The following is a 14,132-nucleotide window of genomic DNA, read 5'->3' on the forward strand; positions in this document are numbered from 1 at the left end:
TGTCCGCCTATGTATCGGAGGGAGTGAACGCTGGTCTGGTGCAGCGAATGGTGCTACTCCGTCCTGTTTTGTGGCACTGGATGGGCGCCGAATGGGCGACGCCAATTTGGGAGCCTTCGGGTGGCGGTGCGATGGGAGGGGGCACTGTGGAGGGCTCTGAGAGAGGGCGGAGCCAGGCTCAGGATCCGGTGCTTGCTCCTTTTGGTAGGTGGTGGCTGACTCTCCCGGACCCGGAGAGGCCCCGCCAAGGAGACTCGAGTTCCAGGAGTTACGGGGGAACCCCGGGATTCAGGGGAGGAAGGACACTCATGCTTCCGGCACAATTCAACCGGTAGTAAATTTCCCATTACAATAGACCGGAGTTGTGCTCAGGTTAAATTAAGGAATGGACGGCGGCGTAATTCCAGATCAATTAAGAGATATGAAGCACGTTTCCAGATCATTTAGCCGGTGGCACATTTCTGGTTCACTTAAGCGGCCCGCGGCACATCTCCAGATCACCGGAGTGGCCTGCGGCACACTTCCAGTTCAGTAAAGTGGCCCACGACCCATTTTATATAACTGCGGAACATTTTCACAGTATCTAAGTGGTTCGCGGAACATTTTCGGATCACACAGTTGGTCCGCGACACGATTCCAAACCAATGAAGTCACTCGTACTCTCCAAAAGGCGGAGCACCTCTGGTTTAAATCAAGGGTGCTCAATCACTTGTGCTAGAACCGTAGGTCTCTAAATGTATCGCGGGTCAATTAAGTAATCTGTAAATGACTCTCACAGTTGATTTTTGCAAAATTAGTTTTAAGTCCACGAGTCACATCAGATGATTCCGAGGGGCCACATTTGGCGCGCGGGTCATAGGTTGAGCATGTATGGTTTAAAGCATAGTCTCCCAAACTTTTTGTTCCATCGCCCCCTTCATCAGAATTTTTTTTTTCCTCTCACCTCCCCCCAACTCAAGTTAACCCATAGGATCCTATGTTAAATCAGTAGGTTCTATCGCCCCCTTGGACCATTCCATCGCCCACCAGGGGGCGATATTGCCCACTTTGGGAAACACTGGTTTAAACGAAGTCGTATCAAGATGTTTCATCGGCTGAAAAAGCATAAGCCACGTAATACTGTAATTACGTGAATAATACGGTATTATATTCACGTAATATAGTTCTGTTTGTGTATTTTTGTATTCGGGAAACGTTTTCTGTGTGTGACGCTCAATGATTCCGAAAAGAAACTTTTATTCGGTTAAGTGGTTCCATGAGAAACGAACACCTATTTGAGACAAGGGTTCGCGCGTGCGATCACGAAAACATACGAATTACGGATGACACTCTCTCTCCCATGGGAACCACCATCGCTTGTATAAACTGTATTAAGAGATACTGAATGATGATGGTATTTTAAATACCATGGTTATGGGATAAATGTTCTTCGAAGATGCACATGAACACTTTTCGTGTATATTTTGTGTCTACGAGCCGTCCATGTCACGAATGATAATGTAGAATCTCTTTAAAAATACACAAAAAAGAAGTTGGTATTCATACTTTTCTCGGCTGCTTGTCACGCATCTCATCGAGGCCAATTCCGGTGCTCTAAGATGCGGACAACTATCTATCAAACCTGAAAGAAAAAATTCCATTCGAATTTCGTGACGTGAAAAATTGATAGTTTTAATCATGTAATTGTCAATAAATATTGAGACAAAATTTCATATGATAAGGAATTATACATTTTTCTGGATATTATGCCGATGTGAATTCGGAAAGAAAAGCCATCTGCTTTCCTCCAGGACTCTAACTAGGTCCTCTTGCAAACCGGAAAAGTGAACCACTCCCCCCAGTAGCACAACGATAGCGTTAGGATATCGCACCGATACCGGTCCAACGTCGAATGAATTCCGAACGTCGGAAAGAGGTCGAAAATTTCTATGTGTCCGATATCGAACGATATAGTAAAAATGTAAAAAAACTCTCATTTTTACAGCATTTGGTTTCTAAAAAGAATATTTTGTATGATAATTAGTCTCTTGAAATAATCCACAAATTTCTCTGTCGAACTACGCCGAACGATATCGAAATCTCTACGTCGTTATATATCGGTGTGCTATGGGGACTACCTACACCACTGGAGACACGATCTTGAGTTCCTTATTTCACACACTGTGTGAAGCGCTAAAGTTGAGACGTTATACAGGATACACTATCGACCGTCCAATAATTCTCACGTGATTCCTTGTGAAAAACTAATGCAGAAAAGTGTTTTCCATTTCTTAGGATCGGACGAATATTAAGAGACTTATAACGTTTTGAAATTTTGCGACGCGTCAGTTTTTCTAACGGTCAGATAAGTGATAAACACCCAATGAAAAAAAAATGTCTCCATGCAAAATTGAGTTGCCTCGAATTGAAAATGAACTAAAATATTCAACCTCGTTAGAAGCCAGGTTCAAATTATTTTCTTTCACTATTGGTGCTTTCTCCCATTTGTGTAGAGTGATGCTGGCCTTGTTATTACGTGTAACCTTTGCCCCACAATATTGGCAAATTAATCACCAGATTTGTGTGCAAAGTGTTAGCCAAACGAGATCTATCGGGAACGTTTTTTTCCCCCAAAAAATCAACAATTTTAGCCAAAATGTGGTATATAATTTTATTTTTTTCACTGTTACGTCAAATCTTTTCAGGGAAAAAGGCAAGGGAAAGATTTACACAACTTTCGGCCGTATTCACCAAGACAGTTTAAACTGTAATCGCAGGTGAAAGGATTGAAAATCGAAACGGATTGGTTAAACTGAGGATATTAACCAATCCGTGTCGATCGCTAATCCTAACCTGCGATTATAGTTTAAACTCTGTCGGTGAATACAGCCATTTTGCTTTTGTGATTGCATCAGGGTTATAGCATTGCTATTAGCTTTAAAAACGCTAAGTTACACGTTTGGCGCACGTTCGGTGAATTTGGCAGTATTCGAAAGTGACGTCATCAATTTTTAAAGCGTTAAAGTTCCATAATTATTGGTCAAATCAAAAAACCGAAAACACCTTTCCTCATTAGTATTTCACAAGGAATCACGTGTGAAATTAATGGGCGGTAGATAATATGCACCCTCTATATTAGTTTCCCTTAACTTCAGGAAATGGTTCCCAAGTGGGACAGTAGAGAAACATCTTTTTTCTCAGCCCATAATATCCAGAGGATATTATGGGCCTCTGATTATATATCCTCTGGATATTATGGGCCTCTGATTATATATCCTCTGGATATTATGGGCCTCTGATTATATATCCTCTGGATATTATGGGCCTCTGATTATATATCCTCTGGATATTATGGGCCTCTGATTATATATCCTCTGGATATTATGGGCCTCTGATTATATATCCTCTGGATATTCTGCCAAGATGAACTCGTAACGAAAAGCCATCTGGTCTCCGCCGGGACTCGAACCCAGATTCCCTCTCCACTGGCCCACCTGGGGGCAATTTCTTAAAGTTAAGGGGGGTCTACTAGTCTTTACTTCAGTGTCTCAAGCTATAGTGCGTGAAATAAGGAAGGCAGGATCGTATCTTCAGTAGTGTATGTGGTAGCGTGCTTGCCCGGTTTCAAGGAGGACTTGGGTTTCAGTGGAGACCAGATGGGGTTTCTTGCCGAATTCACCTTGGCATTGTATCCAGAAAAATGTCTAATTCTTTGAACATTGGGATGAAAGAATCCGTCTCGAATATCATATGCTTTTTGCGATTTACAATTAATAACATTTTGACTGCTGTGTGAGGAATTTTAAACTAGCTACAAAGAAAATTTTTACATAGTACTATATCGGGTGTCAGGCCATTTTACAAGTAATTCGTACTGGCGGGTCACATAAAAGGGGGGAGGGGCATCTGAAGAAAGCTGACTCTGAGACTAAGAACTTAAACATTCCAAAATTTTCAAGTTTGCGGCACCCTTGGAAATTCTAAGAAATTTTGCGGCACTACTATCTGATCTACAGACACTTATGGTGGTTATCTAAAGTGTCGCGACGAAGTTTTAGTAACAGAGCCATTTCATTAATTAATACAAAGTACGGGTGCCTTTTTTGGTCCACCAATTAGCATGCTAATAAAAAGGGTTGTCGGTTATTTCATTAAAAGTGTCGGATTCTACGGTTAATTAAAAAATTCTTATGAAAAATTATCAGCAAATATAACAGAATTGTTCCATAGCAGTTGGATACAAACTGTTTTTGGTGAAATACGAAAACTAAAATTGCCCTCCCACCGATCAAAAAATATCAGCTAACCCATTGAGCGACTGACCCCCTTTTAAATGTCATATATATATATATATATATATATTTTTTTTTTTTTAAATAAAGTAGGGTTTCTTCCGATTTGGGAAACGTGTTTCATCTTTCATTGAGAAATAAATTCTACAAAATACTCGGGCTTGTCAATGTTAAAACAAGAAACTTTTAAGAAGGCCAGATATTTCGCCAATGCCGCCTAAGGGGTTAACATAATTTCCATTCGCCCCCATCTCTCTCTTATACAGAATAAAAAAAAGCTCATTATAATTCAGCTGCATTATAATTTGCTGCATTCACCTGCTAAAATAATCAAAAAAAAAAAAAAAAAAAAAAGACACGTGAAAAGTGACTAAATGAAGAATTTTTCACCGAAGCATCAGTGATGAAAATTCTTAATTTTTTTTTTGCTGCATGTCAAGTGCTAAAATTATCGAAAGAAGAGAAAAGAATCGAAAAATTCTCTGATATTTGCTTCTTGTCACGTGACAAAATAATAAGAGTGGCAAAAAAATTAAGAATTCCATTCATTTCGTGTGAATTTCCATTTCATCGTTGCTGGATAAATTTATTTTAGTATATTTAATTTATATAGTATATTAAATTTATTTTATTATATTTTAGTATAATAGAGATGTGGGGACAAATTTTACTAACTTATAATTTATTGATTGAGGCCGTGCACAAATTTTCAATTTTTACATTTCCCTTAACAATCATTTTTGGAAGGTTTTAAAATCTGATTATTTTTTTTTTGTTTTAAATTTTTTCTTGAAATTTCGAATGAAGCTTAGAATTTCTTTTCCTTCGTACCCTTTTGATGAAATATATGTCATCTGTACTCCTTTTTCCCCCTTTTAAGGTTTTTTTTACACCTCCATAGTAATCCATTAAAAATGAATTACTATGGACGGGTGGATTAGCATGGCTTTAAATGGAATATCATGATATGTATTTTTCTATGAACAATCTGATCTATTATTTTTGGATTATCACACTGTTTCATCTTCTAGAACAATGTTTTTCAACCGCCGGGCAGCGGCCCGGTTCTGGGCTTTGACATCATTCATACCGGGCCGCGAGTTATTAACCGTTTAAGTTTTCCTCAATCATTTTTCGTTGGTCGTGTGCTTGACCGGGCCTTCGACTCACCAAAAGTGAACGAAATCGGGCCGCGGGCTGGAAAAAGGTCGAGAACCACTGTTCTCGAACACTTCGGAACAGTGACTCCCAATTTGCCGAGTGCGTACCTCTGAGGTGTTGTTTAGGAAGATAATCATTAATGTTTTCGGATAAACAAGTAAAGTGATGAAAAAAATCGTAGAACTTCGATGACAGTTCGATCGAAAGTAGTTTCAAAATCAGCGACTATATATAACCTACAAAATAATGTGTTTTTTTCGTTTTTCATAATAAACATCAAGATCCAAGTGAAGAAATTCCACGATTTGACAAATACGTTCAGCATATTGCATTGCTTCAAGTGGGCAGCTTCAAAAGTTTTCAATCTATTTTAATTATATCTGTTTAAATCTAGCGAATAGGTGCGTGAAATGAATAAAATATATTTTTACAACATCAATTTAATATCATGTAGTTACGAAAAATATTCGATTAAAATTCGGTTAATCGTTCGATTAATCGATTAAAAAATTTTCATTAACTAGTTAAAAATTTTAATCGATTCCCAGTCCTAGTTATTATACATCCATTTTGAATATAAATTCCATAAATTTTTACCTCTAACATGACGACTTAAAATGATTTCATTTCTCGGATGAATTTCGGCAACACCAGAAGGTACGTCTACTATGGAAGCTGTGGATTGAAAAAAAAACGGCAAAAATAGATACACGCATGTACAGGGTGGGCAAAAAGTCCGTAGAAACTTTAAAATTAAAAAAAAAAAAAAAAAAAAACTGGAAAAATAACAGAAATAAAAAACGGTTTGCAGGGTTAGCATCGCTAGGTCACCGAAATTTTTTCAAGACAGGAAAAACTCCCCTAAAAACAGCCGATAGGTGGCGCTGGTACAATGGATTCGGTGGAAATATGCAAATGTGACGGTAATAAGAACTTGCGCGCGCTCCTAATCCACAATCAGTTCACCGTTGTAAACCGTGTATGTGGACCTGCTGCACTCTGCCGTTGCTGTACTTGTGACTCGCCTGCAATGTGTTATCTCCTGTGGTGGTGGTCACGTGGAACACATACTGCTGTAACAAACGATTTGGGAACATTCTGTTCGTTATTTTCGTACCTTTTCTTTCACTTGTGTACGTCCGTCCCAGCTATCGGAAAATTGTGGTAATATGTTTTTTGAGTATTTTTTTCCTGTCAAAAAAATTCCCGTGACCTAACCCTGCAAACCACTTTTTATTTCGGTTATTTTTCCAGTTTTTATGAATTTTCAAAGATTCTACGGACTTTTTGCCCACCCTGTATATAATACTGAATATTGTTACTCTTTCTAAATCAGTCAGTTCCAAAATTATTTCTGGACATTGATTACCTTCAGTGCATAGCGGTCCAGTGAATCCTTCAAAACACGACGAACACCTCGGTGACCCATCTTCACAGCTTTCGCAGAAAGCATAGATTTCACACAGATTCACTTCGGAAACTAGATCCTCCGACCTGTGTATTGGGAGGAATTATTATCATTTTACACGGGTGAATGCGCAGTTTGTTACATAATTGCCAAAGGCAATAAATTAAATTGATATCAAAAAGACTCGTGTTTCTCACGTTAAGGGGGTCGGTGCACGTAAATTTTCCAATAAAAAAACCATTTTCGAATTTTTAAATACTATGGAATTTTCTGCGTCTATGTTCAAGTTTTTGTTCTATCCCCCTGTACTAGAAATATTTTAAAAATACTTTAATATAAACTGCTGGCAGCCATTACATATGCTAATGTCCAAGAAATATCTTGGTTACAAATTTTAGAAAGGAGTTTTAATTGTTAGAAGAACAAGTAATAATGGTTAATCATACTGAAGTTATGATGTTGAAAATATCGTGCACTTTTTATTGATAATGTACCAACAGTATAGTATAGACAAATATTACGTTAAATAAATTGCATTATTTTTTTTGTAAATTACTGCAAATAATAGCAATGTTAATCACTACAGATCGATTTTTTTTTGACATAGTAGAGTGAGAATGTTTTATGCAAATACATTTATATTCACTAAATTGATCATTGTAATATTTGAAAGGTATACAGTATAATATGAACGCTTTGTGAATTATATAACCATTTGTTATATGGCCTATATCAGCATGTATTTTTTAAATCTAGTATAATTGACAGATGTGCAAAAGTAAAATCAAATGAATCTGATTGTATGGGGGGGGGGGGGTCTATTAATGTTCTGTAAAAATTGTAATAACCATTTGTAACCTTTCACTCTATTTTATTTATTTAATTATTTTAATATGTTTGTCAAATGCGCAAAAGTCACATTAAATGGTTCTGATGTCTTTGTTGGGGTTTTCATGTATATAAACACATCACCTTACTTTGAAATATACTGTAAAAGATGTTGTAAACTTATGTTGTAAAAGATTGTTAAATTTTGCAATTTGTGGCAAAGTGAATCACTTTAGTGAAATTATATTTAATATTGTAGATATTGAGGATGTTTGTAATGATCGATATTTATTAAAAAAAAAATATGAATAATCTGAGAGAAGTAGTAAAAGATGTTCTAATTTTTCCAAATTGTTGAGAATGTAAATCAATATAATAATATTGTATTGTAGTAGTGAGAATATTATATGTATAAGGGTTTTAGATAATTATATATAAAAAAAAATCACCGATGGGTTGTTTTTAAGCAATCATTTTGCCATTGACTGATCAATATCTCCACTCTCATTGGGTTTGTCTCTCAACATTATTGTGTTACATACTTTAACAGGAGGATTTTTTATTTAAATTATTTTGAAATTTTTTATGGCAAAAAATAAGGGTAAATTTTGGTGATTTTTGAAAAAGTTGCATGTGTAAAATTCGAGAAAAAATACATAATTCGCCCCTTCCGTCACATCGTCCTGGACCCGCACCTGTGAGAGGGTTAATAAATCCACTAATAACAGGCTCCATTCGATTTATTCTTATATCAGTCTCGAATTCATTGCAATACATTGAAGAAGTTACGCTAAAATTTTGAGACCATGCTCGTCTACAACAATGCTCGTTTAAAAACAATCAACAAAGTGATTATTCTTTGAGATATGTTTCGTTGCAATTATTGAAATACCAATTTTTCTCAATTGGAAAGACTCGACTTACACGGATACGTTGCTTCCAGTGCTGCCACATGGACAGATGACCAATCTTTGGGCTGTACTATCACCGCAAACATCTTGCAGCCAAACTACGACATTTAGACAGAAGAGAACTGAAGAAGATAAACAAAAGCTTAAACATATTGTGATTTAGTTTCTGAAAAAAAAAACAGGGGTTCTCAAACTTCTTACACCCGCGGCGCCCCTTTCCCTAATCAACGCTTATCCGCTGCTCCACAGAGCAGTTTAACAAAAAATCTCTTGGAAAAAAACTTTTGTCGGTGTCGTCGTACCCCTAACAAAAGTTGGAGGCGCACTAGGGCTCCACGAAGCACAGTTTGAGAACCCCGTATAATAAAGAATATAAGTAATACTAATTACTGAAGTGATATATGTTCGGAGAGTAAATGTGTATAACGGTACTGTATAATATTATAATGTGTATATTGATGATTTTATTGCTATTATTATTACACAGTGTTTCCTCCCCGTTAGTGGATATATTTTCTTTTCGAATCCCATTGACAGAGGCGGCTCGAGTAAAACATCTCTACCCGTGTGGGAACTATTCTTAGCATTCCTCCCAGACCACGTTTTCCTGGTCCGCAATCCTTTTTTTTTTTGCCCTTTCAACTCAGATTTAGCGCCCCTTCTTGGAGCGAAGCTCCATGCTGCCGCATGGTCCCAAGGGAGTCCGTTATCGAGAAGTTTTGAGTACCTTTGTTAATTGGTTACGCATTAGGATGGCCCTGCATGCAGAACCCTACCTCTCTCTTCTTCTTGGGACAGGGACGGGATGATACGTGTATCCCCCGCCTATCTTGGGACAGGGATCATCCCGCCCCCTGTCCCAAGAAGAAGAAGAGAGGGATCATCCAAGAAGAAGAAGAGAGGGATCATCCAAGAAGAAGAAGAGAGGGATCATCCCGTCCCCTGTCCCAAGAAGAAGAGAGAGGTAGGGTTCTGCACGCAGGGCCATCCTAATGCGTGACCTACCGGGTAGTGGGGGTGAACATGAGTGGGGGAAGTCTTATATTGAAGTGATTAAGCATTTAATAAAACAACGAACGTAGACATATGACCATATATGATGATCTACATATGATTTTCATATAAGATCCTGAATTCGGGTTGGGTTGGAGCTTTCAAGTCAATGTTTCGCAAAGTGGGCAATATCACCCCCTGGGAGCAATGGAATGGTCCGTGGAGCGATAGAAGCCACAGGTATAACATAGAGTCCTATGGGTTGGCTTGAGTTAGGGGGAGGGGAATGATGAGGAAAGAAAAATTCTGAAGAAGGGGGCAATGGAATCAAAAGTTTGGGAAACTGGCTCTAGAGCGAAGGTTTTGTAAATATTCAGTTCATGTGGAATCAATCCCTGGTAGTTCACGGGAATGTTTCTCGGAACCCTCGATGGTTACAAGACGGTTCTACACGGAACCCAAACAAATATGAATGTTTCTCCAGTATAGCTATTTTTATTAAAAAACCGATGAAAAATTTTAAAAATTTTGAAACCACTGAACTCTTGAAAGGATCTTGCCGAACCCCAGCTGAAAATTTGTGCTTCAAAGAATCACTTTGTCTGGAGGCTAATGATAATCCTCACAAAGGAGAATCTAACAGGGCTCTAGATTGGAGACGTGCCCAGGGATCAATTTCATGCACTTTTATTTTTTTTAGACTATAAACTTCTTTTATGAAATTTCAATATAAGGAGGAAGTCATAAATGTTAACTTCGGGTCCTGTTATAAAAAGGACCCATTCAAAGAATAATAATTTGTTTGCGTCCATACGTGTGTCTATCAAAAGGCGTGTGACGCATATTTTTGGTGTATCACATATACGACGATCGTTTGATATATAGAAAAATTCTATTTTATTTCTCAACATAATCTCCTTCAATCTCCACATATTTTATTCAATGATGTCCAAATTTTTATCAGAAAATTATATTTTCTCTAACTCTTCTAAAAAAAAGTCATTGACAGCTCTGCAATGGTCTCCTCATTTGATGAAGTTTTTTTCAAAAAGCTAAATTTTCAATATTGGGAGCAGGAAAAAGTCACGTGGTGCCAAATCCGTAGAATTCGATGAATGGTGCGTTGCTTAATTAATGCAATCTGGCTATTGCAGTGGTGTATCTGTTAGATGGGGGGGGGGGGGGTATGGGTTTGGTGAGATAGGGCTTTTTTCGTGCGTCAGTTTTGAACGTTTTATCTCCAGTTGTTAATTCAAATTTTCTAGAAGTATGGCATAATGTCCCCCAACTATTTTCTGACCCTCCTGGAAGTAGTCTATAACATGGACTACTTCCAGAAGGGTCCATTAATTGTCTAAATCACAGACAATGTCTTGAGAATCCCAGAAAATGAGGCCAACACTTTTTAGCAGACAAGATAGCCTTTGCCTCTTTTGGTGTCGTTTCACCATGCTCCATGCACTTTTTTGACTTCCAGGGTGGTGGCTTAAACCGGGCACCCAGGACGACGTTATTCTTCTTAGGTGGATGTAAGGCCCGTTTAAATTCATTGATCCAAAAATAAATGTAGTTAAATGATTGAGAATCCCAATGAACTTATTCCGATTAGGATTTGATCTGGGCAGCTTACGACTGCTTTGGATAAAAATGTTTTTTCACCGGCAGGGTACATATAATCATCCATTTCCAAAGTATAACTGCTACAAACCATTTATCCACTCACTATCCAATCCATATCCCAATCACCCACTCCAATAAAACGTAAGAATGACGAAACAATGGAATTCAAAATGTTCTCGATGATCGCAATAACAGAGAACACTTAAATTTTTAAATCATAAAGCAATGTTATGAGTATGTAATATATGATATGAAAAGGCAATGATGAGTGTGAAATGTAAACACAATGCCGTAGAAGAGGAACGAACTTGAGACGACACCAAAAAATAAACCACAAAGCTATTTGTGCTCAAACTTGTTGTCAGGTTTTGGAGAGCGATAAAGTTGTATAATAATTTGAAAGCGACCGTGCTGCTGTCTCATACAGATGTGTAGATTAGTGTTTCCCAAAGTGGACAATATCACCCCTAGGGGCAATGGAATGGTCCGGGGGGGGGGGTTGATAGAAACCACAGGTATAATATAAGATCGTATGGGTTAGCTTGAGTTGGAGGAGGGAAATTATGAGAAAAAAAAATTGCTGAAGAAAAATGGGCAAAGGAATCAAAAGTTTGGGAAACTCTGCTCTAGAGCAAAGGTTTCTAACGGTTCAATTCGTGTGGAACCAACCCTTGGTAGTTTACTGGAATGTTCCACGGAACCCAACTCTTGATATGGTTACAAGACTGTTCTACACGGAACCCAAACAATTATGAATATTTATTCAGTATAGCTATTCTTATTAAAACACCGATGAAAAATTCTACAGCTTTCGATACCACGGAATCCCTTGAAAGGCTGTTGCGGAACACCAGTTGGAATTCGTGCCTAATTTACCTCACTTATCAAACGACCCTCGTACATTGATATACAGTTCGATAGAATTTCAAGATATAGTTTTATAAAGCAGTTACAGTCAAAAATGTTAGAATGTAATTCAGTTTCACGGTCTCTTAATATGTATTATACGGCTATACAAACGGCTAGACATAATAATGCAGCTCTGCGTATAGAGCGTATGTCATCACTACAATTTCCTGTAAGGTTCGCAATCTGATTGGATTTCATACATTGGCAACCCCAGGGTTTCAAGTGAATCATTCGCTGCATATATTTAGACTCGTAATTCTAGAACATTTAGAGCGGCAATTTCAAGCAAATGTAATCAATATACACTCAAAATAAACATGGAGTAATTACTACCTGAGGCTATACTGGTCTTGAAATTCAACATGTCCCACGACAACGACTAATCATCGACGACACGTGACAACAACAAAAAAGGGGACAAGGAACGCAAACAAAAATGAAAACACGTCGATAAAACCCCCTTTATCGATGGTGCGGATGGTGACCTTCGGTAAGAAAATGTTTGGTGCTCGTCGCAAATGACCTCAACGTGAAAAGCATCTTTTTTCTCGTCTACTTAAACTAGTATATGATGATGATAATAATTTTTCTCCATCACCACCAGAAGCCGTTCACTCGGAGCTCACGGTTTCCGGCTTTCCGACTTCGTTTTTCGTCAACGCGTTATCAAGCGGAATATCATAATTTTTGTTTTTTACGAAATCTCTGTCGTCACTACCGGAATTGTAACTGATTAAATTCCGGTGCCGAAACCGTCATTAGACTAACACACACACACACACTGAAGAAATATACCATTTTTTGTGTTGTGCATGAGGAAATGCATGAAAGAGAAGGAAAAAAAATGCCCGACTTGCACGACTTGTTTCATGCCAAAAAACAGAAAAAAATAGTCTTTTAAAACATTAGGGGGGGGGGAAGATTACGAGGGGAGGAAAAGTATGACCTAAAGTAACTTGTGATGTAAATTGGCGAGCTCTCCACAGAAATGATGTCTGAATAACTCACAGGCAAAAGCTCTTCTTTGTTATGGTGGCCTTGACTTAGCTGTTGATGAATATTTCATTCATTACCGTGCATTATACTAGGAATGAGCTGCAGTGAGGTCACGTGTTTTAACGTCATTCGTTTTACTTTGAGGAGATTGCAAGTTAGGGAGATTGACGCGTTTAGAAGGGCGTCCGTTATCTGCGTATGGCTCTTCAAAGTCAGTAGCAAGACCTCACTAGCTTTGTTCAAGTGGTTCTCAAATTTTTTGGGCTTCGGTCTCCTTGCCCCACTAACTCTCACGAGCCCAGCAGTCTGAAGCCCCGTTCACATGTACAATAAAACATCCCGCGAAGTTTCCGGTAACGGGGATTTTCGCTACAAACCATTCACATGACGTTCAGTTCATGCCGGTAATCCCCCTCTTCTTTCTGGAAGTCGTCACTGGTTACGCGGGATTAACGGAAGTGGTTGATTCAAGATGGCTGACGGAGGAACTTGCAGTAGTTTTCGCGGTGCAAAGGGGATTATGGGAGAGAAGGTCGGTGTCGACCACCAATCCACCCCAAGAAAGATGGGCTTTTTTTGATGAGCTACTCTCCCACTTTTTTTTTCCCTGCGAGGGGAAAAAAGTTGCCATGCCGGTAATTATCACCAAAGCGACCCCCAATCTTGCACATGTGAACGGGGCTTAAGATTCATTCACCCACGGAACCCCACCCTCTTTGTCCTGTTATTAATCTTTCCATGGGTCTTTGCGGGGCTATATAGTAAGGGCTGTTTCATTCCTTTGAAGTCGCGCTTGCCGCCTTGGTCCAGTGGGCGTGTTCTTGCGTGACGCCGCTGCTCTGATATTCTTAGTTATAGTCAGTGGATAAATCCACGCCGACTTATCATCGTCCATTATGCGCATTGTGACGTCAGTATTATCGCACAAATAATAGCTGTCCTCTAAGCCGTCTTTTTTTTAACGATCATTCTGACGTCACATTGAGCAGAAAAGTGGTTTCCTCCTTATAAGCTTTGAAACATTAGCAGGCTCAT

The 14,132-nt window shown here is 38.5% G+C and overlaps 1 protein-coding gene across 1 annotated transcript in view; it reads right to left on the bottom strand.

The window, feature by feature from the left end:
* LOC149079582 (clotting factor C-like) overlaps nucleotides 1-12,906 on the bottom strand; it is a 30,414-nt gene extending 17,508 nt beyond the window's left edge. The window contains exons 1-5 of the mRNA XM_089240191.1: nucleotides 12,435-12,906; nucleotides 8,593-8,701; nucleotides 6,802-6,926; nucleotides 6,030-6,107; nucleotides 1,546-1,621 (exon numbers count right to left, since the gene is read on the bottom strand). Of these exons, the coding sequence (XP_089096317.1) occupies nucleotides 1,546-1,621; nucleotides 6,030-6,107; nucleotides 6,802-6,926; nucleotides 8,593-8,701; nucleotides 12,435-12,465 (419 nt within the window). The 5' untranslated portion in view covers nucleotides 12,466-12,906. The remainder of the gene's footprint in view (nucleotides 1-1,545; nucleotides 1,622-6,029; nucleotides 6,108-6,801; nucleotides 6,927-8,592; nucleotides 8,702-12,434) is intronic.
* Nucleotides 12,907-14,132: the final 1,226 nt, after the last annotated feature.

Source organism: Pholcus phalangioides, unplaced genomic scaffold (genome assembly GCF_987345545.1).
Source record: "Pholcus phalangioides strain wild (caught in Gottingen) unplaced genomic scaffold, Ppha-v1.0 ptg000012l_1, whole genome shotgun sequence".
NCBI lineage: Eukaryota > Metazoa > Arthropoda > Arachnida > Araneae > Pholcidae > Pholcus > Pholcus phalangioides.